The sequence below is a fragment of the Pelophylax lessonae genome, assembly GCF_965119305.1.
Source record: "Pelophylax lessonae genome assembly, chromosome: 1".
NCBI lineage: Eukaryota > Metazoa > Chordata > Amphibia > Anura > Ranidae > Pelophylax > Pelophylax lessonae.
In genome coordinates, this window is record NC_138768.1 from 540,678,085 (window position 1) to 540,703,797 (window position 25,713).

The following is a 25,713-nucleotide window of genomic DNA, read 5'->3' on the forward strand; positions in this document are numbered from 1 at the left end:
ATGTGTGAGCAATATATCATTTCAATGACAACTTTGTGTAAAAAAAAAAAAAAAAATTTTTTTAGTCATTTTTCAAACACCTGTGACAAAAAAATAAAATATTCAATGAGCTCAACATGCCTCTCAGAACATTCCTTAGGATGTCTACTTTCCAAAAAGTGGTAGTTTGGGGGGGTTTTGTACTGCCCCGCCATTTTAGCACTTCATGAAATGAGATAGGCAGTCAGAAATTAAAGCTTCGTAAATTTCAGTATTTACACCATAGTTTGTAGACGCTATAACTTTTGCGCAAACCAATAAAAATACGCTCATTGATTTTTTTTTTGTCAAAGACATGTAGCTAAATATATTTTGGCCAAAAAAAATGACATAAATTGAGTATATTGGATATTTTTTAAAAGACAAAGTTGAAAATGTCATTTTTTTGCAAAATTTTCGCTCTTTTTTTATTAATATCGCAAAAAATAAAAAGCGCAGAGGTGATCAAATGCCACCAAAAGAAAGCTCTGTTTGTGGGAAAAAAAGGACGTAAATTTCGTTTAGGTACAGCATTGCATGACCGAGCAATTATCAGTTAAAGTCACGAAGTGCCAAGTTGAAAAAAGGGGTCTGGTCCTTTAGCAGCCAAATCCTCCGGGGCTTAAGTGGTTAAAAACTAAAAAGAAATGTTTTTTTTTTTTTTCTGCAAGAAAACAAATGGGCCCTTTAAGGCTATTGGGAGGAAGCGACGTATGACGTTGCTTCGGTCATCAAAGGCCATAGTGGAGTGGGGACCATCTGGCCCTCACTCGACTTCCTGCCTAGGACTCCCATCGGACCGGATCATTTTCCCCGCTACCAACGGCTCCGGGAAACGGTGGAAGGGGAGAGTCACCTCCCCCGCTGCCCATAAAAGTGGTCCTGCAGCGAATCTGCCGCTGGGACCACTTTTATGCTAAAGCTGACCGCCCGCCATTTAAAAAGAATACTGGTGTTATGGCAGCTATCAAAGTACTGACCTAAAACTGCATCTAGCGGTCCGTAAGTGGTTAAAAAAATCAACCAATAAGGTTATATCAATAATAACCCTTCTGTATGTTGAACTACCCTTTACAATCACGTTTAAAATAAGATTAACTTGGGTTTTCAAGGGCAAAAATTAGCACAGCAACTTTTTCACAAGTGTGCAATTGCTAAAATTTTGGAAGACCTTTTTTTTCATCTAAAGTTAGGCTGGCCATACATGTTCAATTTTCTTGTACAATTTTCTGTTAGATTTACCACAAACCACATAATATGAGGTCAAAGCTAAACAACACTTTCACTTGTATCCAATTAGGCAGGCCTTTGTACTATAGTTGAAGGTAATTATCAAGAAAATTGTAAGAAAATTGTATCATGTATGGCCAGCCTAAGGGCTCTTTCACACGGTCCGCCTCTGTAGGCGGATCCGTGCTGCTCAGCGGGGATCGATCTGCAATCCCCGCTGACCCGGCGGATGACCGCTCCGTCTCCGCTTGCAATGCGGAGAGGGAGGTGTCACAGCCCCCGCTGCTCTCTATGGGGAATCGGATGAGAGCGGACCCCCTGTCCGCTCTCATCCTATCCCCAGGACGGATGGAAAATAGGGTTTCCATCCGTCCGGATTTCATGGACAGGATCGGATTGGATAGCAGCAGGTGTCAGTGGACATGTCACCCCTCCATAGGGCTGAATGGGGCATCCGATCAGATCCGCCTAAAAAACTGACAGGCGGATCTGATCGGAACGCCCGTGTGAAAGAGCCCTTAGTCTGAAAATAACAGTCCTGTTAACAGTAGTTTAATATGGCAATTTGAGTATACAGAACCGCATGATGTTTCCTTGATTCTGATGTATTGAAGATTGAAAACGCTAGTCGTTGTAGGATTTCTAATGATTTTTGATGCTTTTCAGCTTTTTTTTTTAACAACCGCGGACTATGAAACGTAAACATGGGTTATTTCATGTGTTAAAACTTTTTAAATCCTTTTTTGTAGCAAATTGAATACTAGTCAACGTGGAAAATTCTGCTGGGGAAAACAAATAATATTGTGTGGGAGTTTTGGCCGACAGTTCTCTGTAGACATGCAGCGAAGTTGTATGAGCAGTAAACTGGAAGGCATGCCTGGAGGGATAACTGTTTAATAGTAGGTCTGGGTATTCTACTATCAAACCAGTGATTTTTTTTTTGGTCCTTATAATGGTATCTGCAAATTTTCTGTGTAATCATTGCTTCTAAACCTTCCAATGCAATGTTCTTTAAGAAATTACCAATTATCTCATATGACAACTTACTATGTTTGAAGATACAGTAGTGTCTAAACAAGAAGGCACTTCTTCTTTTTTTTTTTTTTTTTTTTTTTTTTTTTTTTTTTACAGCAATTAAAATTTTCTTTTTTTCATTACATTTCATAAAATTAGGGCCGTTTTTTTTTTTTTTTTCCCAGTGTTAAATTTAAAGCAAACCTTTATTATATTGCAGCTTACCAATTTTTAGATGTGATTGCTGCATTTGTTTTTTCCTTTTTAGTTTTTTTTTTTTTCTATTGAACTCTGGTGATCCAGCAAATTAGTTTTTCAAAAGAAGCCCTATTCCAGATGTATCATTTTACAGGGATGGGACTATTCCTCACTGGCAGGGGTGATTACACTGATCAGCTTTTGTTTATGTCAAATCCTTTTTTTATCCCAAAAAGAAAAAAAACATTTTTGCTGTAACTGATGATTATAAAGAGTTAGCTGGTGTTTGTTTTTAATTTGTTAGTGTATTTAAATCTGCTAGTAAGCAAGGGGGTTTGTTTGGGAATTTAAATGAAGCGCCTAAGTGCTTCCATCCCTAAATCTGCTAGTACGTCTTAACACTCCCTTCTCCCCAGAATGACAATGCTGCTGTCTAAATCTGTCCCATGTGCTCATACATCCAGATTGGGAACACTCTCTATACATTAGGTGTGTTTTACTGGCCAGATCATCAGCTGAAAACAAGAGGGGGAAAAAAACAAAACAAAAAAAACGAATGCAGCCACCGCATCTTAATAATTGATAAGCTGCAATATGGTACATTTTGGGGTTTAATGCCACTTTAGGCTTTGCTTCAGTTATTTCTCTTCTAGCTGCTTTTCAGTTTCCTCTGGAACAGCTGCTGTAGGATATAGTTTAATAGATGTGCAGTAGGTATTGCCCAGAATGACAAAAGAATAGGCTTCAGAGACTTGAAATAGAAGAAGTAAAGTTTGTGGCCCTAATGAAATCGGAGGATGCTGGAATTACAGGGAGAGGATCTAGCAAGAAAACGCCAGGGATTAGAAAAGGAGCCAGCAGGTAAGCAGAGGGTGCTGGAAGGAGACCTATTAAGCTGTCATTCGAAAATTGGAAAAAGCTAAATGTGAAGTGGGGGGATACCCAGCTGTTCAAGTAAATTAGAACAGGATGTTCCCAGTACAATGTTCTTGGCAACAAGATTAACATTTTGGCAGCAGTATGGCCTTGTACTCTTTAATAGTGCCTAGGTCCCTGGTGCCCAACCTGCTCTCCTCAGACCCCAGGTACATAATGAAGCCATTGAAGGAGAAATGTTTTTTTTAGTTCAGTGGGTTCCACTAGTTAAAGTGGTTCAGATGTTAAAACATATTTTTCCTTTAATGCATTCCCTGCATTAAGATAACAAAATGTTTTTCCAATTGTTGGAACCCTCTTGTCCCCAAAACACTTGTCAGAGTCCACACTTGAGCCAATGCTATGCCCGGCTGCAGCTCTTCTCTTCGGTCTTCCTAGTCTCACAGGAGACTCGGGCAGGAGCCATTGAAAGACCAGGAAGAGAAGAGCTGCAGCCAGTCAAATCCTGTACGGAGGGAGCTGGGGGCATGACTGCATACAGCCAGGCTTGGGAAAATTCCTGCGCATGTGCCCCCCATAGCACATGGCTTGTTATGAGGGCACATATAAGATAGGAGGAGCAGATAGTGCTGACTGGAGACTCCAGAAGAGGAGGTTTAGGGCCACTCTGTGCTTGCAGGTACGTATAAATCCTTTTTTTTTTTTTTTTTTTTTTTTTACCACTACTTTAAATGGTATGGTTTTTTTTTTTGTTTTTTTTTTAAGCCATGTTAGGTTACTTTGACCGTCGGCCGTGGGAAAACGGAAAACGTGGCGAAATCTCGCCGCGGTTTGCGTTTTCCCACAGCCGGTGGTAAACCGATCCTATTCTGAACGTGTTCAGGAGAGGGAGGTATAGGTAAAAACCCTATATGTACATTGACACATAGGCCTTTATGGAGTTGAGTTTAGGAGCTTTGGCAAAAAAATGCCAAAAGCTCCAAACTCAAGTTTAGGAGCTGCTAGTGTACATGAAGCCTTACACGTCTCTTTCGTTCACTGATTGACACAGCTCCGTATCTACTTAGACCCTTGGGCTTATGTTGCTCTCTTCATGAGTAGGACTAGGCGGAAACAAATTTGCCCACATGGAAGAAAAATATATTTAAAACATTTTTAATTTATTTTTCCCCAATATATTGGAAATGTATTTGAAATGCTACAATTTTGGCCATATTCAATATATTTCTAAAAATGTTTCCCATAAATATATTGGAAATATTTTTTTCTTCCATATGGGTGGCTACGTCCCTGAGGCTGTCCCAGGGGGTATACCCTCACTTCCTGCTATAGGACTTCAGTTTTTTCTGCCTAGCCAGTAAGGACCTGGCTTCCTGCTGTGATCTGCGGTCCTGGCATTTTTTCCTTGGTAAATGGAATTTTTTTCTTCCTTTATCGTCTGTTCCTGTGTGAACTACAATCAACAGCCGGACTGGGCGACACACTGGATATCATAGATCTTTACGGTCTTCCCAGTCTGGCCTGCAAGCGCGACCCAACTATTAGCTCTGCGCTAGGTTGGCCACGACATAGCCTCACTGGATGGGGGCTGGCCGGCGAGTGAAACACCTCGCGAGGACACATAGCCCTGGTCAGGACAATGGCAACAACCTGAGTCGCAATGTACCTCTGGCCGCAGCACCCCCATTCCAAGATGGCACAGTGGACTGCCAGGAGTGGTGCCCGCTTGGTTCCCAGGTATGGTGAGTAGTGTCGTTCCCCCCCCCCTCTTCTCTGGGGAATGCTGGGGTGGACGCAGGCCCTTCCTCAGGTTCGTAGCTCCCTTTTGTGCCCTTCCTTCCCTCCTTTTCTCTGGCGGGGTTCCCCTGTAATGATTGCCCTCACCCATCTCCCTCTTCCCCCATTAGTTCCCCCTTGGGGTGCACGGGCATTTCTGGGTGAAGGGTGTCCCTGTTTGGTGATGGGCTGGGCGGTGGGACCGCACTGCCAACGGCTCCTTTCTGGCGTGCCTGCGTCATGGGCTGTGCGGGAAGTCCCTGTAGGGGCTCCTCCCCGGTGGACTACAAGTACCTTGGGGTCCAGTGGGGTCCTGGTTGTGGCACCGTCATTTTTTTTTTGTGGGTGGCTGTATTAGGCCTCGGTGGCCATGTTTGTAGTGTGGCGGCCATTTTCTTGAAATCTGGAGTGATGGCATGCGGTGGGGGCCTCTAGTGACAGTGTCAGCACTTCCTCTTCCTTTCTGATCGCAGCGTGGCAGGCAGTTTGGCGCTGTATCCAGTTCTGAGTTTATGGTGGTTAGACCCTGCGGGTATACAGCCCCTTCTCTGCAATAGCAGCGCCGCTGATGCGCTGATCCTTGTAGTACCACAGCGGTAGTGGTGTGAAGGGGTTTTTTTGCAAAAAAAAGAAAACTTTTTTTTTTTTTTTGTTTTTTTTTTCTTTGTACACGGTGCAACCTCTGATTTAATCATGGAGCACCTGGAGCGAGTATCGGCACCTGACTCACTCTCAGAAGCTGCGGGACCCTCTGGGTCTCAGTCTGCCCTGGCGACCATGACGGCGGCCCTGCAGTTATTTGTGTCAAAGTTTGATATGACCCTGCAAAAGCGGCCTGGCGTGAAGTGCGTCCCCCGCCGCCTCAGAGTCTGAGGTGGATTTGGCCGCCGTGGACGCGAGTCAACCCACTGGGTATGTGTTCCGCACCCTGAGTGCTCGAACAGTGAGGAGAAATCCTCTTGCACTGCAGCCGCGCATGAAGAGGCTCTGATTGTGTCAGTGCGGGAAACGTTAAAGTTGGAGGACTCAGCTGATGATGAGTCGGTTACACCGGTGTAGTTTGGCACCCACAGATCATCCAAGATGACTAAGGTGTTTCCCTTTCCTGCCTGTTTTGACGAGATTGGCGCTAGTCAGTGGGGATAGGGATCCCTGAAATGCATGGTTGGAATACCTAAGCGATATCCCTTTTGAAGAGTCTCTCTTGAAGCTGACGGTTCCACCAATGGTGGACTCTTAGGTTTCCAGGTTGAATAAGGCCACACTTTTTTACCGGTGGAGTATTCCCTGTCCTTTAACCACTTCTGGACCGGGCCTTTTTCTGACACTTGTTTACAATCTAAAATTATTTTTTATGCTAGAATAGTTAGCCCAATTTTTTTCTATAATGTGAAAGATAATGTTACGCAGAGTAAATAGATAACTAACATGTCATGCTTCAAAATTGCACACGCTCGTGGAATGGCGACAAACATTGGTACTTAAAAATCCCCATAGGCGACACTTAAAAAATTTCTACAGGTTACCAGTTTAGAGTTAGAGGAGGTATAGGGCTTAAACTATTGCTCTAACGATCGTGGCAATACCTCACATGTGGTTTGAACACCGTTTACATATGTGGGCGTGACTTGCGTATGCATTCGCTTCTATTTGATCACTTTTATTCCTGTTACAAGAAATGTAAACATCCCTTGTAATAGAAATAAGCAGGACAGGACCTCTTTAATGTGAGATCTGGGGTCAAAAAGACCTCAGATCTCACATCTACACTAAAGAAAAGAAAAAAAAAAAAAAGTCATTTTCTTTTCATGATGAAAAGAATCGGGCTCTTTAAAACGGTTGCTAGGAAGCGGCGTATTACGTTGCTCCAGTCCTCCAAGGCCATAGTCGAGTGAGGGCCATCTTGCTCTCACTGGACTTCCTGCCTGAGAGGACAGCAGACCGGATCATTTTCCCTGCTACCGACCACTCCGGGAAGCGGCAGGAAGGGGGCACTCCCACCGCCCATAAAGGTGATTCTGCAGCGAATCTGCTGCTGGGACCACCCTTATGTTAAAGCGGACCTCCTGCCATTAAAAAAGCTATCTGCTGCCATAACCCCGGTATTTAACATCAAAGTACCAATGTAAATACAAGGGGGGTGGTCCGTAAGTGGTTAAGGACCCTGTGGACAAGAGAGCTGAGGCTCTGGTCCGATACTTTTTCACCATGGCAAGTTCAATTTTGAGGCCGGTGTTTGCCATCACTTTGGTATCCCAGACTTTGACGGAATGGGCAAAAATTTTAAGCCAGAATCTGGAAGGGGATCAACTTCCTCTGGAGCTGGTGGATCAGTTGATTCAGGGGCTACAGTACATCTGTGATGAATTCTTAGATGCGGCCCCTTTGGCTGGCAGAGCATTTGTGTCTGCGGTGATTCTTCGCCACATTATATGGTTAAAGTACTGGTCAGCCGACCAGGCCTCTAAAATGGTATTGACTGATCTCCCTTTTGTTAGGCGAACGTTTGTTCAGTGCCTCTATGGAGAATATCATTAAGGTCTTACGGGAGGTAAGAGTACTTTGCTTCAGCCGGTTGCTAAGGGCAAGCAACCTCATCGTAATGGTGGTCCTTTATTCTCGGCTTACAAGCCGACCTTTCGTCCAACTTGATCGCAGGACAAGGGTTCAAGATCCACCCATACCTTCGCGAGCGGCTCCAAGAGACCCTGTACTGGCAAGTCAAAAGAGGCTCTGTTGGTTCCGCAGACGAGCCTTCCTCAGCCTGAAGGGGCGCTCTCACCCCTAACTGGAGTGGGGGAGACGTCTTTGTTTCTTTCCGGACCCATGAACCTTGCTCATTCAGGACAAATGAGTCCACAAGTTTTTTGAGTTTATTAGGTCTGGTTACAAGATCGAGTTTCGGTCCTTTCCTCCAGCAATGCATTAAGGTAAAAAAAAAACCTTTTAGGCTTTATAACCACTTTAATGCCATCTGTGTCCACACTAGGCAGATTCTCTGTTTTGTCCTAGTGATCATTGTCACAAAAAGGAGAAATCCACTTTTCTCTCACGTTCATTGACTAACACAACTTCTTTTTTCTTGATAATTGTTATATTGCCACCTACTGGAGTAGGACATGAGGCAGAAAAAAAGAACTTGGCACCGCCTATGGGCAATCCTAGCTGATAGTCAACATCCTCTAGTTTTTTTCTGCCTAGTGTGGAGTAAGGTCCTGGCTCCCTGCTGGGACCTGAAGTTCCATTACTTTTTTTACCTTTTTTTTTTTTTTCTCTTTTCTTGGAATTTATTCCTGCAGAGATCTTCTATCAACAACCAGGCTGGGCGGCAGGCTGGATAATCTAGATCCAGGAGGTCACCCCAGTCTGGCCAGCACGTGCACATGCACGCAGACCTTTAGCTGCGTGTTGGTTTGGCAGCGACATGCCCCATACTGGACCAGTAAGGCCAGCGAGTTGAACATCTTGAGGGGAACACATATGACTGGGCTCCTTAGTCTGTGTCACCCTGTTACCCTGGCCAACAGGCTCTCTCTTGGGAGTGTTGCCCACTCGTACCGCTGGATCAGTAAGTAGATGCCCCCTCCTTTCCTTCTCTGGATGCAGTGTGGGGCGCAGGTACTCCCTGGGGTGGTCAGTCCCTACTAGCGGTGGCCGTGCCTGAAAATTTAGGCCACGGCTTTTGCGTCCTACTTGCAGTATGGGGCTCCCCTGCCTGGCAGTACTACCCACTCCAGTAGCGGGGTGGCCAGAGCCCTGCTGTCTTGCTGGCGGGCCCTTGCCTTCGTCCCTGCTGTAGTGTGGAGGTCAAGGTGGTAGCCATTTTTGTGTTTGTGGCCCCCTGTGGCAGCCTTCCTTTTGGGACCAGTGCTGGGCCTGAGAGCCTCAGCCAACTGTACCTTTTGCAGGGTCTCAGACCGTGATCCCTTTTGTGGGGGTCTCAGACAATGATCCCCTCTTGCGGGGGTCTCAGACCGTGATCCCTTTTGCGGGGGTCTCAGACCGTGATCCCCTTTTGCGGGGGTCTCAGACCGTGATCCCCTTTTTGCGGGGTCTCAGACCGTGATCCCCTTTTTGCGGGGTCTCAGACCGTGATCCCCTTTTTGCGGGGTCTCAGACCGTGATCCCCTTTTTGCGGGGTCTCAGACCGTGATCCCCTTTTTGCGGGGTCTCAGACCGCGATCCCCTTTTTGCGGGTTCTCAGACCGTGGGCTCCTTTTTTTTTTTTTCGGATTCCTCAAATGGTGAGCTCCTTGTTGGCCCTCGAAACCTGCGGGGCCTCGGATGGTGGGCTCCCTTTTGTGGGGCCTCAAATTGGCTGCCTTCCTTGTGGGGTCTCATACAACGGCCTTTTTTACGACATCGGCCTTCTTTTGCGGGGCCTCCATCACCCTCCTTTTGTAGGTTGGCTATTTCCCAGCGGCTCAACCGGCGACCGCGTGTGGTGGGTCCGCGACTATGGCTTGGCATGTAGATTGGCTCTGCCTTAGTTTACTTGGTGTCATGTCACCATTGGTTTGTGGGTCTCAAGATCCATAGTATGGGCCATGTACTGTCTGTCAGGCAATAGAAAGCCGCTTCTACTTGCTGCTTGAACACCTCCAGCTCTTAAAGGCCCCCCCTCCCCCCCCCCGAAGGGGGGTAAGCACTTCTGGACCAACGAGTCTGCGATGCTCACTGAGAAGTCCTGTTCAGCATTGAGGTGCTTCCACCCACTCTGGGTAGGGGTTTGCCTGGCTGGTTTTTCGGACCATGGAACCCCCCTTTTTTTTTTTTCTCCCCATATGTGGGTCTGCATATGGCTTGTGTCCGGCTGCGGTATAGCCGTTCCTTCCCCCCTCAAGTTTCCTTAACGTTATGTGCCTGGTGCTGAATCTGCCGCGCAAGGGGGTATTTGCCCCTGTGTCTGAGCTGACACAAGTTCTGAGGGTTCCTCTGTTCTGTTCGTTCCCATCTCAGGGACCAGAGGTCAAGCCATCTCCGGGACCAGAGGCCAAGCTGTGTGTCAAGCTGGAATCCATCCATGTCTTCTCGGGGGGGGGGGGGGTTTCCTCTCAATTGTACATGTCCTGGATGCTTACCTCCACGTTCCTATGGGTGAGGGACATGTGTGTTTCCTGCGATCTGCAGTTGGGGATGCATCCCATCTATTGTGGCATTTTACCTTGACCTGCTTTGTTGCACCCAGTTTTTTTCCTGAGATTTTGGCCCAGACCTGGTGTTGCTGAGGCAGCTGAGATTGCTTTGCCTGGTTTCTTGGGCGAACACTCTTCTAGGTCACGGTGAAGGATAGCTTGGGGGACCTAAGGCTACCAGTAGGGCTTGACTGATTATGGAACATCCTGAAGAACATTTTGACTGGGGGACTGGAGTCTATGGACCTGATTCTTGACTCCGAGCATGTCAGCGTGTTTCTTCTGGTAGACGTTTTTTGCATTCCACAATGGATAGCCTCTGAACTGTCTCGGGTTGCACTTACCTGCAAGAAGAAATACTTACCTTGAAAATGTCTTCTCCAGCGCTGCCATCTCAGGTGTGGGCAGCTTGAAGCCAGCGCGATCCTCTTCTGTGTCCTCTTCCGTCCTCTTCGGTCCCACGATGCACTGCGCCGGCCCCGCCGTCACTTACGGGTCTGCAGCGTCATCCCTGCACAGCTTCTGGGCATGCCCAGAAGCTGTTTAGCAAGGTATGACGGCACCTGCACCGGAACTGACGTCAGGGCCGGTGCAGGCGCATTGATTCCTGGGAGCGATGACGTTCAGCTCCCAGGAATCATTGCAAGCCAGGACGGAACAAACTTTCATTTTCGGGTGGAACTCCGCTTTAAACAATTTCTGTGACGATTGTACCGTTTGGAGACAGGCATTCCTAGAATCCTTATCTCTGCTGTGGTAACTGGGTTACTGACTCTCAAGCCCTGTATAATCTTCTGGAAAATTTCAGCCTTTTGCTCAAATAGATATTCTGGTCAAATGCAGCTTTTTCTATATAAATGCAGCGTTCCATGGACTCAAGCATTTGAATGGAAAGCATAATGCTTGACAAAAACGGGTGCATTTGACCTGCTATGCCTGAAGTTTTACAACCTCAATAGGACATGCATTTCTTCAATGACAAAGCAACCCAAAGCAGTTCAAACTAGTGATCGACCGATATAGTTTTTTCGTTGCCGATACCGATATTTTGGCCATCACATATCGGTATTCGCCGATATTTTCACACATTTTAAAATTTTGCAAAATAAACACAAATTTCGACACAAATTGGTTACTGAACATCTAAACATCTAAAACTTAACAATTTTAACATTAAGGGCTCATTCTTCACACCTTAACTGCATGAGAACTGATAGGAAAACTTCAATTGCAGGGACATTTAGTTTCACATCATTCTGAGTCGCATCATTCTTGATCAATGCATAATAAACTGCTGCAGTCAGTGCAAAACTGCTAGAAAAAATAGCTAGACAGTGGATTGGAGTGGACTTTTGGACAGACACTACTACTACACTTTAAAATCAGTACTCCCAGTTAAGTAGAACAATATTATAGTGCGGAAAGCATAACATTTCGGCATGTTTACCAGTTAGAGCCCATTCACACTAGCACGACTTGTGAGGCGACTTGTGTAGCCCCAGGTCGCTTGACATAACAAAAGCAATGTTAATCAATCAGTGCCGTCTTAATTGGCACTACTGAAGTTGCTCCGACTTCAGAAAAGGGTCCTGTACTACTTTGAGGCGACCTGTGATCCGACCTGTCCCATATACTTCAATGGGAGTCGCCTCCTTATCTTAATTGACACGACTTGTTATCAGACTTTCCAGGAAGAAGAAATAGATTAGCCAGGCATTCCCCACAGACAAAGTCGCCTGTCTCTTCAAAGTAGTGCACAAGTCTCTTCCAAGTCTCTAAACAAGTCTCTTCAAGTCACGGGGCAACTTTCTGGTCGTGGTAGTGTGAACCGGCTCTTAAACGGCTTGTTTTCATAAATTGCTGCCACTTCAATAAAAACACGCTCACTTGGTACTGAGGTAGGAGGAGCAGAAACGTATCTTCTAACATGAGAAGCAAGTCTTTTGTAGCGTGCCTCATTTTCTTTCCACCACTGAAGAGGATCACTTTTTCTGTCAATTACTGGTTCCTTCAAATAGAGATGAAGTTCATCATCCAGGCTCATTATTAAAGATTCTGATGAATCCTCCGCATGAGGCCCCAATAAAACACTGAACATGGCATTTATTTCATGAAGATACATTTTCTCTTCTGTCCGTTCTTTTTGGACATTTTTCTCCTTCATCCTGCTCTTCCACATCAGAAACCTTCCCTTCTTGACTTTTCTTTTTGTCAGGAGGAACCTCCTGCACCTTCTGTTGAACTTGAATCTCTTCTGTCAGCTATTGTTTTGCCTTGGCCAATACATCATCAGAAGATAGAGGATAGTTCTTGTATCGAGGATCCAAAAGACACGCAAGCACAGCATTTTTATTCTCCTCATGCTTCTCAAACTGTTTAGTGAGGCTGTTCCTCATGGCCTGCCTACATGCTTTGTTGCCACGTGTGTTGGGTCCTTCCTGTTGAAGCATCTTCAGCACTCTCACACATGGGATGACAGAGGACACAGATGAGTCGTAATGACTCACCTCTAGTGTCACTTCTTCAATGGGTATGAGCGTCTCAATAATGTTGGGTACTATGTCCCACTGATCAGCAGTAGGGCAAGAATGTCCTCCAAGTCCATATTCACCAGAATATATAGTGAAAGTTCACTTCTGCTCCAGCATCCTTCGTAACGTGTAGCATTGAGTTCCATTGCGTTGGAACAGCCTGTATCAAGTTGTTTTTGGATAGGCCAAGGTCTTCCTGAATGCACCTCGGTCGCTGCTTGGCAAGAATAGAATGGTGGAAATGGGCTGCGCACTTCTTCAGCATGCTAATAATGTCAAGCAATGCTTTCTGGTTTGACAGACCACCAGTTGGAGGGTGTGTGCCATGCAACTGAGGTCTGACACTTCAAGTCTCATACCTTTTTAACCATGTTCGCTCCACTGTCTCGCAGCACAAGCATCACTCAGTCTTTGGTGATTCCCCATTCTTATAGCATGCCTAGAAACATTTCTCTAATGTACTCCCCAGTGTGGGATCCTTGTATCACTTTTGTATTCAATACCAAATGCCTTCTTGTCCATCCGCTGTCAATGAAGTGGCATGTATGACTCATTAGTGATTCTGTTTGTCCTGACCAGCAATCAGTTGTGAATGAGAGTTAGTTTCCAGCATTCTCTAGTTGCAGCATAGTCTTTACTTTGTCAACGACCTTTTGGTGAATCTTTTGCAGCATTTCAGTTCGATTAAAATTTGTCACTCTTCAGTGTGTACCTTGGCTCAAGCATGGACACCAACCACTTAAATGGCGGGTTATCAGTGACCATTATTTCTGTGATTACTCTGTCCAGCATTTGGGGTCCATCCATCTTCATTGAAACTTGAAAAGACACCCTGTGGTTGGCGGGTGGGTGGCTGGCTGGCACCCTGTGGTGGCTGGCTGGCACCCTGTGGTGGATGGCTGGCACCCTGTGGTGGATGGCTGGCACCCTGTGGTGGGTGGCTGGCTGGCTGGCACCCTGTGATAGGTGGGTGGCTGGCACCTCTGGGTGGGTGGCTGGCTGGCTGGCACCCTGTGGGGGGTGGCTGGCTGGCACCCTGTGGGGGGTGGCTGGCTGGCACCCTGGGGTGGGCGGCTGGCTGGCACCCTGTGGTGGGTGGGCGGCTGGCTGGAACCCTGTGGTGGGTGGGCGGCTGGCTGGCGCCCTGTGGTGGGTGGGCGGCTGGCTGGCGCCCTGTGGTGGGTGGGCGGCTGGCTGGCGCCCTGTGGTGGGTGGCTGGCTAACTGTTGCCCTGTGGTGGGTGGCTGGCACCCTGTGTGGTGGGTGGCTGGCAGGTACAGGCCTAGGGCCGGTGGGAGGCTGGCAGGTACAGTCAGGCAGGGAAAAAACAACAAATATTGGAAAGGCTAATATACATTAATACAAAAAACCTACTACAAATCACATGAAATATACGAAATGGTAGCACATATGTGTGCAATGCTGGTGGTGTGCAATACATATAATATCCAAATTATAAATATTTCTAAAATCAATATCTGCTAAAAGTGCAAGTGACACACAGCGTGTTTGTGCAAGATTAAATAAAGTGCTTGTTCGTGCGACAAAAAAATTATATTATATACCATATATTAATTTATATAAACTGTAAAAAGCAATCAAAAATTGTGAAATCAATATAAGTGCTTAGTGATGTGCTATAGTCCAAGCCGATAACCAATTCAAAAGAAAGAAACCAAAGAAAATATTTGTTGCTTGGATCTTAAGTGCTCCAGTGATTGGGTGTGCCACTCTTTGCTTCTTACCAAATTCAGATAGGTCGCAAGGACCCCAAACGCCTGCGATATTGGGTGGATCAAACCTTACGGACTCTTCCTCTTCACTTTAAATTAGATGTAGCTTTAAACCAAATGTAATGCTCCTTACATTGCTCCAAATCGCAGGCGTTTGGGGTCCTTGCGACCTATCTGAATTCGGTAATGCCCCGTACACACGTGCAGATTATCTGAAGACTTTTGTCTGCAGACTTACCAAAACCATATAATGAGGTCAAACCTAAACACTTTCAATTTGTATGCAATCCGACAGGCCCTTGCACTACATAGAAAAGGTAAGTCTGCAGACAAGTCTTCAGATAATCTGCACGTGTGTACGGGGCATTAGAAGCAAAGAGTGGCACACCCAATCACTGGAGCACTTAAGATCCAAGCAAAAAATATTTTCTTTGTGCATGAATTGGTTATCGGCTTGGACTATAGCACATCACTAAGCACTTTATAAGCACTTATATTGATTTCACAATTTTTGATTGTTTTTTACAGTTTATATAAATTAATATATGGTATATAATATAATTTTTTGTCGCACGAACAAGCGCTTTATTTAATCTTACACAAACACGCTGTGTGTCACTTGCACTTTTAGCAGATATTGATTTTAGAAATTTTTATAATTTTGATATTGTATGTATTGCACACATGTGCCACCAGCCTTTATACCATTTCGTATGATATTTCATGTGATTTTGTAGTTATTTATATGTGATCAATTAATTTATACAATTTTACATCAGATAAATATAATTAATTAGGTCTGATATAGTCATCGTTGCATTCAAGATCACCAGCGCCTTTTTATCACTTTTTTTATCTCTATATTGTTTTTTACAATTAAAAGGGCAGCAGGTTTTTAGTATCTTTTTTAGAAAAGGCCAGGCGCCTTCACATTAATTTCTATTTGAACAAAAAACCTACTCCCTCATAAAATTGCTAAAATTGCAGAGTGGTACTCATATGGCAAAAACAGCTTAAACCAAAGAAAAAAAAAAAAGGACATAAGGAAAGAAATGCTCTTAAAGCGCCATAATAGCTAGAGTAACCAAGGTATAGATTTACTTATTTTTCAAAAAATAACCAACAGATTCCTGATAAAGTTAATCAAATTTATTGAATCAAAAAGGAACAAAAATGGTATTTAAAAACAAAAAAGACCTTCCACCTTGCCACCAAATTGACTACGTAGTCGCCGGGGGTCGCGTAACTAGTTAGCATGGAGGAGTCTCGTTCGTTATCTAAATTAACCAGACAAATCGCTCCACCAACTAAGAACGGCCATGCACCACCACCCACAGAATCGAGACAGCGCTATCAATTTGTCAATCCTTTCCGTGTTCCGGGTGAGGTTTCCCAAATTGACTACGTTACGCGACCCTTGGCGACTACGTAGTCAATTTGGTGGCAAGGTGGAAGGTCTTTTTTGTTTTAAATATAATTTTTGTTCTTTTTTTAATTCAATAAATTTGATTAACTTTATTAGGAATCTGTTGGTTATTTTTTGAAAAATATACAAATCTATACTTCGGTTACTCTAGATATTATAGCGCTTTAAGGGCATTTCTTTCTTTATGTCCTTTTTTTTTTTCTTTGGATTATACAGTCAGGCAGGGCCTGTGGCTGGCTGGTAGGCCTGTGGGTGTGTGGACTGGGTGGCTGGCTGGCACAGGGCAGATGTGGGTGGTGGGTGGCCACGGCGGCTGTGTTACACAACGTGCACTGTGTCTGTGTCTGTGACTGCTCTTTGATAGAACTAGAAGATCACTGTCCCGACCGACTGTGCACAACATGCAGAGCAGACTCCAGTGTGACCACGGCGGGTAAAACCCACTGTAACGAGGCTGAGGGAGGCTGCCTAAGAAGGCAGCAAAAGCTGCCCAGTGCGCGGAGGCGCGTGGCGCAACATGCATGATAACGTCACAGCAATATTGGTAAATCCAAAGGCCGATTCGGCTATATCGGTGAAAGTGCATATCGACCCTCGATATATCGGCTTTGCCGATAATCGTTCGATCTCTAGTTCAAACACAGCCTCTGATCTGACATCCACACTACTTTGAAGTTAATGGGAATTTGCTGACTTGATGTGCATGTCAAGTGCAGAGAAACAAAAGACTATCTACATGAGCCCTCAAAAATGCCTGTTCACAGTCCCCCGGAAGGAAGGCAGAAGTGCGTCCAATCCTGGACCTCAAGGCGCTGAACTGCTTTGTGCGTGTGCAGAAGTTCAGAATGGAGTCCATTCGCACCGTTGTGGCATCCCTGCATCAGGGGGATTTTCTTGCCTCTATTGACATCAAGGACGCTTACCTTCACATTCCAATATGTGCCAATCACCAGCGCTTCCTCCACTTTGCCGTGGGAGAGGAGCATTATCAGTTTGTGGCATTACCCTTTGATCTCGCCTCCGCTTCTCGGGCCTTCACAAAAGTGTTCGCTCCGCTGCTAGCATTGGTACGCCAGGGGGAGATCGCGGTACTGTTCTACTTGGGACGACCTTCTTCTGAGAGCGGATTCTCCTACTGCTCTGGTGGAAAACCTGGAGATCACTATACGAACTCTGTCGAAGTTCGACTGGATTATGAATTTTCAGAAGTCTGCTCTGGTTCTGTCCACAAAGCTGGATTATCTGGGTCTGACTGTGGACTCGGCCTTAGCCAGAGTGCTCCTTCCTCTGGACAACCTTCAGAGACTGCAGGCTGTACCTAGTCTCCTGCTGTCCAGCAGATGGTCATCCCTCTGGACTTGCATGTGGGTGCTTGGCCTGATGGTGTCTACCTTCAAAGCGGTTCAGTTTGTGCAGTTCCGTACGAGGTCCCAGCAAAGGGAGATTCTGAGCAAATGGGACAAGAATCTGCAGTCTCTGGACAATCAGATCCAGCTGAGTCAGGGAACGAAAGCGCCCCTGATATGGTGGCTTTGTATTGGACAGTAGTCACCACGGATGCCAGCCTTTCTGGCTGGGGAGGCGTCCTCGGCAAAAATTTTGCTCAGGGGGTCTGGACACTGGAAGAGTCCAGACTACCGATCAATGTCCTGGAACTCTGAGCGATCAGAATGTGCCTGGAGCATTGGACAGATCATCCATCTTCAAGGATGTCCAGTGCGCATGCAATCGGACAATGCCACGGCCGTGGCTTATGTCAATCACCAGGGGGGCACAACAAGTGTCTGGTGGCTCTGGAGGTAGACGACATTCTAAGGTGGGCAGAACGGTTCTATGCAGTCCTCTCCGCCATACACATTCCCGGGGTGGAAAACTGGCAGGGGGATTACCTCTCGGCAGGGGTTGGTCCAAGGGGAGTGGTCCCCCTCATCCGGAGGTGTTTCATCAGTTGTGTATCCATTGGGGCATCCCCGAGGTAGATCTGTTAGCATCTCGGCTCAACAGAAAGGTGCAGAGGTTTGTGGCACGGTCGCGGGTTCCTCTGGTGGATGCCACAGACTTCTTCCCTCCTCTCAAGCTTCTGCCAAGACTTATACGCAGGATCGAGACAAAAGGGATTCCGGTCATCTTAGTGGCCTCGCTTGGCTTGGTACGCTGATCTAGTGCGACTGGTTGCTGACATTCCTTGGAAGCTTCCTCTCAGGGAGGATCTGCTGTCCCAAGGGCCAATCTTCCATCCTGCTTTACAGTCACTGGCTTTGACAGCTTGGCTGATAGAGGTTTGTCTAAGTCGGTGATTCAAACGCTGTTAAAAGCTAGTAAATCTACCATCGTCCGTGGAAGACGTACATCCCGTGGTGTGAGTCCTTTGGGGTTCATCCTCGCTGTTTCAGATCTTGAACTTCCTTCAACGGGGGGTTGAGCAGAAACTGGCCTTGAGTACTATCAAGGGACAGGAGTCACCACTCCCTGGTGTGTACTTTTTTTCTTCAGGGAATCCGGCACTTGGCTTCTCCAGTGCCGCCTGGGACCTCAATTTGGTACTCGGAAGCGTTCTTTTTAGAATCTTCGTGTAATTCCCCTGCTTACGCTGTCCCAGAAGGGGGTCTTTTTGGTGGGTATCAACTCTGCACGCAAGGTGTCGGAATTGGCGGCATTATCCTGTCGTTCACCTTACATAGTGGTTCACAGAGATAAGGTGGTTCATCGTCCCTGTCTGTCATTCCTTCCAAAGGCTGTTTCTGATTTTCATTTGAATGAAGACCTTGTGTTGCCTTCCTCGTGCCTCAGGCCAAAACATCCGAAGGAAATTGCTTTGCATGCCTTGGATGTGGTCTGGGCGATTGGGGTTTATGAAGTCAGACTCACTATTTGTGCTCATGGATGAGCCCTGGAAAGGGTTGTACTCTTCCTCTGCAACCATTTCTAGATGGCTCAGAGTGATTCAGGCTTATTCCATCAAGGGTCAGGTTCCTCCTTTCCCTGTCAAGGCGCACTCTGCTCGGGCGCTCAGTGCCTCTGGGCCTTCCGTCAGCAGGCGTCAGTGTCGCAGGTTTGCAAGGCAACCACCTGGTTGTCAGTGCACACTTTTACAAAGTTCTATAAAGTGGATATGTTGGCATCCGTGGATTCTTCTTTTGGCTGGAAGGTTTTGAAGGCTGCTGTTTTAAAGGACCTGGTCCTCTTTGAGGGTGTATTTGTGTGTGTGTGTGTGTGTGTGTGTGTGTGTGTTTTTTTTTTTTTTTCCGTTGGGCTCCAATTGTTGAGCTCCTGTTTACCTGGTTGGCTATAGTTCAGCCTTTGGAATTTCTTTTTTGCTATTCCCACCCCTCATGTTTAACACTACTTTGGGACGTACGGATGGTTAAGAAGATCAGGAGCTTTGTCCATCAATGAGCGAAATAGAAAATGGGATTTTTGACTTGCAGTAAAATCCATTTCTCTGATGGTCATTCACGGACACAGCACCCACCCCTCTGTGGAGTTGTAATGCTTCTGACAGTGCTTGTAACAAAACTGAGTTCCTATTGCAGAGAGAGGGAGCATACCCCCTGGGACTGCCCATAGGCGTAGCCAGACTTTTTTTTTCTACCTAGTGTCCTACCCATGTAGGGGACAGTATAACCCAGGGGTTAAGAAGATCAGGAGCTGTGTCAATGAACATCAGAGAAAAGGATTTTACGGTAAGACAAAAGTTCCGTTTTTTTTTTTTTTTTTGTTCACCCTAAATAGGGCTAAACGCTATGTGTGTTACACTGCACATCACCCTGAAAACACCATCCAACTGTCAAACATGGTGGCAGCATCATGTTGTGGGGATGCTTTTCTACAGGAGGAACAGGGAAGCTAGTCAGAGTTGATGGGAAGATGAATGGAGCCAAATACTTGACAATCTTAGAAGAAAACCTATTAGTCTGCAAAAGACTTGGGTCTGGGGCTGAGGTTTCCCTTCCAGCAGGAAACGACCCTAAACATGCAGTCATAGCTACAATGGAATGGTTTAGATCAGTGGTCTCCAAACTGCGGCCCAGGGGCCAGATGTGGCTCTTTGCTTGCCTTTATCTGGCCCTTGGGACACTGTTCCACCCACTGAAACAAGACAACTATTCTGACATCTGACACCAATAATGGGGCACCATTTTTGCCACTGCCACCAATAATTGGGCACTATTCCTCCCTATGATAACAATGAGGCACTAGTCCTCCCCCCTAATACCAAATGTGGCAATGTTTACTTCCACTGATGCCAGGAAAATTTCCACTCCCACTGTCCACAGTCCAGCCCTACTAAAGTCTGAAGGACAATCAATTGGCCCTTTGTTTAGAAAGTTTGGAGGCCCCTGGTTTAGATCAAAGAATATTCATGTATTAGAATGGCCCAGTCAAAGTCCAAACCTAAATCCAATTGAGAATCTGTGATAAGACTTGAAAATTGATGTTCACAGATGCTCTCAATCCAATCTGACAGAGCTATATTGTGATGACCAATGGACAAAAATTTCACTCTAGATGTGCAAAACTGGTAGAGCAATACCCAAAAAGACTTGCAGCTGTAATTGCAGCGAAAGGATTGATTCAGGGGGGTTGAATACAAATGCACGCCACACTTTTTCAGATATTTGTAAAGAAATGCGAAAACCATTTTATCATTTTCTTCCACTTCACAATTTTATGTGCCACTCTGTGTTGGTTTATCACATAAAATTGCAAAGAATTAAGTTTTACGTTTTTGGTTGTAACATGACAAAATGTGGAAAATTGCAAGCGGTATGAATACTTCAATACTACATGGGGAAAAGTAGTTTCTTGGGTGTGCTAGAAACATTCTATGTATTCTCATGCCCGTGTTTTTTTATTGGCTGCTTTCTGTAAAACTAGAGATTATATTTCTTGTGTAGACTAGACCTAGTAATTTTTTAAAATAAAAAAACAAAACCTGTCTCACATTCTTTATTATGCAGCAGTTGGTTGTTTTAACTTTTAATTTAAGTTACTTTGCAATGCAGGATATTTCCTTTTTTTTTTTTGTACTGCTTAGTTACAAAAATGTGTTATGTTCTGAAATGAACACTTCTGTAGCTTGTAAGTGCAGGAAATGGGAACAATGTGCATATCTTTTACTGTCAAATTATTATAGAATGGATGCTCACAAATACTTAGTCTAATGCAATTTGCTGACCATTAGGGCCAATAAAGCAGTCTAGAATTGGAGTAATATCAAGCCTTTTTATAGTAAAAGCATTTGAACTGATGAGAAGAAAATTACTGCAGAGATAGAGGGACACATTCAGTAAAATAACTTTTGGATTCTTTCTTTCTTTCTTTTTTTCTTTTCTTTTCTTTCTTTCTTGTCATTATAGTTTCTTTTTTTTCAAGCGGAACTATAGCCTACACCTTTTTGTCCTACTTTGCACAGTTGTACAGGCTCCTGAAATTGCTTGCTCTGTTGTGACCTTCTAAGTGTGCATTAAAAGCTATAGCATGTTGGATATAGCCTGCCTTATTTTGGATGATGTCCAGTTTGTCTACTGCTTTCTTCCCCAGCCTTACTGTCCCTGGCCCATCCTTTTCATTCATTACATTTCAGCACCTGTGATAATGGATGCTCGTATGTGGTCATTGACAGACAAAACAAAATATGGTGCAAAGAGTGCGTTAAGGGACACTCAAAAATCTGTGAAAATGTTGACAAGGAAATCGGCATAAATCCTGGACTAGTGAAATCACATATAAATAGCAAATGTTCATATAGTCCATGAGGTGTAATGTCACGCTCGTGGCAGATCCCTTGAGAGTGAAGCAAATCTCTGGAAGGCAGCAAGGTGCGCCAAACTAAGTGTAGCAGATAAATCAAGGACCTTTATGAAAAGTTGTCAGCCAAATGGCTACTCACATGATGTAAGAATAAGCATTGCAGGCAGTGTACAGGGAAGATGGGCGAGCCGGCCGAGGAACCTGCTGTACAGTATGAAAACCAGCGTGGAACGCACTCAGTGCGTGCTGGCAGTGACGTTTGGATGTGTCAGATGATGCGTTTCAAAGCTTCTGCTTTTTCTTCAGATCTTTAATAAATGTCCTCCTTGATTTTCTCTGCTACACTTAAGTTTGACGCACCTTGTTGTCTTCCATTCATATGTGGTCATTACCTAGGACAGAATAGACTGACCTCAATCAATCAAAGCATTTCGGTATTAACATAACTTCCAAAAGCCAGAACTTGCTTGGTCAGGGTTGATGGCTCTTGAGAGGAGTACTGAAACAGGGTGCTATGAGGTTTTTAGGAAGCCATGTTCAGTACCCTGCTGGCCCCTCGCACCAGCCATAATCTGCCTGCATTGCATAAAAAAGTACAGAGAACCATTTTATGAGGCCATTGGGTCTACAAAAAAAAAAAAAAAAAGGTATGTAATGGAAAGATAAAGGATTTATTATAAAATGTCTTTGGTATTTTGATAGTGGGGGGAATGTAACAGCTAAGCACTATGTATTACTGTCTAATATCAGAATTATTTCTTGCAGGTTCGGCTGTCTGGCAGTTGATTGCATCTTTCTTGAAGCTTCCTATCTCTGGAACGCATTGCATTGTTGGAGCAACAATTGGCTTCTCTCTGGTTGCCATTGGTACAAATGGTGTGCAGTGGATGCAGCTTGTCAAGATTGGTAATTGACATTTCCTTTTTTGAGTGAGGGTATGTGGAATACATTTAAAGAAATATCTGGGCTAAACCTAGTGTATGTGTCACAATATATAGTGTGGAAGTGTTTTTCTTTTAGTTACAATTATCTTTCCTAAATGCACAACATTCACTCACACTAGCTGTAGGTAGGAAACATGGTATCAAGAATAGATAGAATATATTCACAAAGACACACTGTACTTATTCTCTATCTTTTTATATAATTGCACTTTTTTGGCATACAATCTATTATTTTTCTTATTTTAATGTGAGCACAAAAGCAACTTTATATGGTGTCACTTGCCTGACCGCATTATGCCTTAAGGTAATTGCCTAAAACAAAAGTCCTACAGCAGAGAGTGTAAATTGATATTACTGACTATATAAAAGATGTATGTTGATGTATGCATTCAAAACTAGGCCTTCACTTTGATCAGATCTCTGGCCTATTTAGATTCAAGTTGCCTGATTTTTGGGCGTACATACATCCTTGTATTTGGTGACTGAGCTGAATTAATGGATGGTGAAGTGGAAATATATTTAGGTCAGATGCATTCATCTAGGAACTGGTTTTTCTTTCACACCTATTCAGCATTTAAGTGGATATTGATCAGGCGGGGCTTTCTGATGCATCCTGCAGGGAGCTTGTTTATCTTTGAATGACCCAGCCTGTCATAAAAAGGGAAACCATACCATATCCAATGTTCACAAGCAAAATTGTGGCCGTGGTTGACTAGTGCAGGGGACTAGACCTCTATAAATAGTGCAGCCTTTGCCATGTGTCAGAATTTATGTGTATAAAGTTATAGTTTACTTTACAAAAGCCATCACACAACATTTTGTTGTAGGTATAGAAGGTCCTCCATTACATGGACAAGCAGAGTCTGTAATGGCTTTGAAGATATTTTCTGTCTGTGGGCTACTTCTCATCACATGAGAATTCCTCTTCACATAAGATTTCCTCTTCAAGTAAATTTTAAATTTTCTTTCTCGATCATTCATCGACAGACGCAGCTCCATATCTTCTTAGACCATCGGGTTATGCTCCTCCAATCAGGAATAGAACACTATTCAGGAAAAAGCTTTACCACGCCTATGCGGGCTGTCCCTGCAGGCATAACCCCACACACTCTGCTACAGCTTCTAGTTTTGTTTCTGCCTAGTTTAGGATAGGACCTAGTTCCCTGCTGGGACTTCGGTCTTGGTTTATTTAATAGGGAAAATTTTATATGTAATTTTTTTTATTTTACTAGTTAGTGTTCCTGGAGAGCTGCAAGGAACAGCCTGCTGTGGTTTCGGACTGGATAATTTAGATCCTTAAGGTCTCCCAGCCTGGCCAGCGAGTGTGAGCAGGTTATAGTCCAGCACTAGGCCTCGCCACGACAGAGCCCCGATGGATGGGTACGAGCCTGCGAGTGGACAAGTCTCGCTGGAATGTGGTTGACCTGGAACACCCTAAGTCGCAGCTTACCCCCTGGCTGACAGCAACCCTACTCCGGGTGGGAGGTGGACTGCTCAGAGTGGCGCTCACATGGTACTGTGGTATGGTGAGTACTGCTGCCCCCCCTCTGGCGGTCTCGGGGTGGACGTGGGCCCCCTTCCTGAAATATTTGGACCCTCGGGGCTCCCTTGATTCCCCTGGCCTCTTGGGCATGCTATGCCTACCCCCCAGTCCTTTCCCCTACCCATGGCAGGCTCCTACTTTAGGGGGGTGGAAATATTGCGGCCGCTGTGGCTCTTGTCTGTGGGGAAGGCTTTGTCTTGGTGGGGTCTCTTCCTAGGGAACCTCTGATGCCTCTTGTTTGGGACCCCCTCTGGGGGCTTGGGAGATGGCATGGCGTGCCGTGGGGGCAGCCATTTCGCTGTAGATTCATGCTTTTTTTCCCATAGAAATGCATGGCAGCCATTTTTTGTTAGCTCCCTATAGGAATGCATGGGGTGGCCATTTTCTTGTGGTCCATGATCGCTGGACAGGCAAAAGGCACATGACACATAGAATCTTGCAATGACCCAGGCTGTTTTTTATATTTCCTGTGTCAGATTGTTTTTACAGAACTTGCTGGCAGCTTGCTGAGCGGTTTGGTAAAAAATTCTCAGGGTCCCCTGTAGGTTTTCTTCCCTCACTCTATCAGATTGTATTGGAAAGCCTGGTGTCAAAGGTGGATTTTGTATGTAAAAGTGTTGCTAGTTGCTTCGCCCCCCTCAGAAGTTTCATCAGATTCTGAGGCACGCGGGTGTCTTTTGGCTGCCGCAGATCTCAAAAATCATGATCCATGTCCTAAAATCATGAAACATCCCAAAAAATGTTTCCTTGCCCGGATCTTTTTGACAATATTGTTAATGAACAATGGTGGCGCATCAAGCACATGCTAGTGGTGCCTAAGTGCTTTAAACGCTGTTATCCCTTTGCAGATGCAGTTTCCACTAGGTGGACCATGCCACCAAAGGTGGATCACCCGGTTTTCAGGCTGAATAAGTCTGTGGTTCTGGTGGAGGAATCACCGGCTTTTGCGGGCCCCGTGGATAGAAGGGTGGAGTCTCTGTCCCGCCATATACATGTGCTGGCGGGTTCCATATTGAAGCCAATCTTTGTGAACATCCTGGTGTCACAGATGGTTACTGAATGGGTGAAGTTACTTAAAGGTAACTTGGAAGCTCAGCAGCTCCCCCATGCAGTGATTGAACTAATAGACCAGTTGGCTCAAGCCCTTGTGTTCATGTGTGATGCGTCCCTGGATGCGGCTCCCCTAGTGGCCAGGGTGTCTGCAGTGGGGACTGCTATTAGACGCATGGTGTGGTTAAAAAGCTGGCCTGCGGACCAGGCTTCCAAAAAGGCCTTGACTGATCTTCCCTTTACCGGGGAGAGGTTGTTTGGATGCTCTCTGGATGAGTTGGTCAAAGGCCTTAGGGGTGGGAAGAGTACTCTTCTACCTAAATCCTCTAAGGGCAAGGCGCCACGTCATAGACGGGGGCCTTCCTTCACTGCTCTTAAGCGACTTTTTCGTACCTCCGGGACAAAAGGAAAACGGTTCAGGTTTTCTGGGGGTTCCAAGAAGCCATGGTCGGGTAAATCAAAGACCGGATCTGCAGGCAAATCCT

At 45.3% G+C, this 25,713-nt stretch overlaps 1 protein-coding gene across 2 annotated transcripts in view; it reads left to right on the plus strand.

The window, feature by feature from the left end:
* SLC20A2 (solute carrier family 20 member 2) overlaps positions 1-25,713 on the plus strand; it is a 102,875-nt gene that overhangs the window by 12,304 nt on the left and 64,858 nt on the right. For both annotated transcript variants that reach the window (XM_082275110.1, XM_082275111.1), the window contains exon 2: positions 22,457-22,597. In XM_082275110.1, coding sequence (XP_082131236.1) covers positions 22,457-22,597 — 141 coding nt within the window. The remainder of the gene's footprint in view (positions 1-22,456; positions 22,598-25,713) is intronic.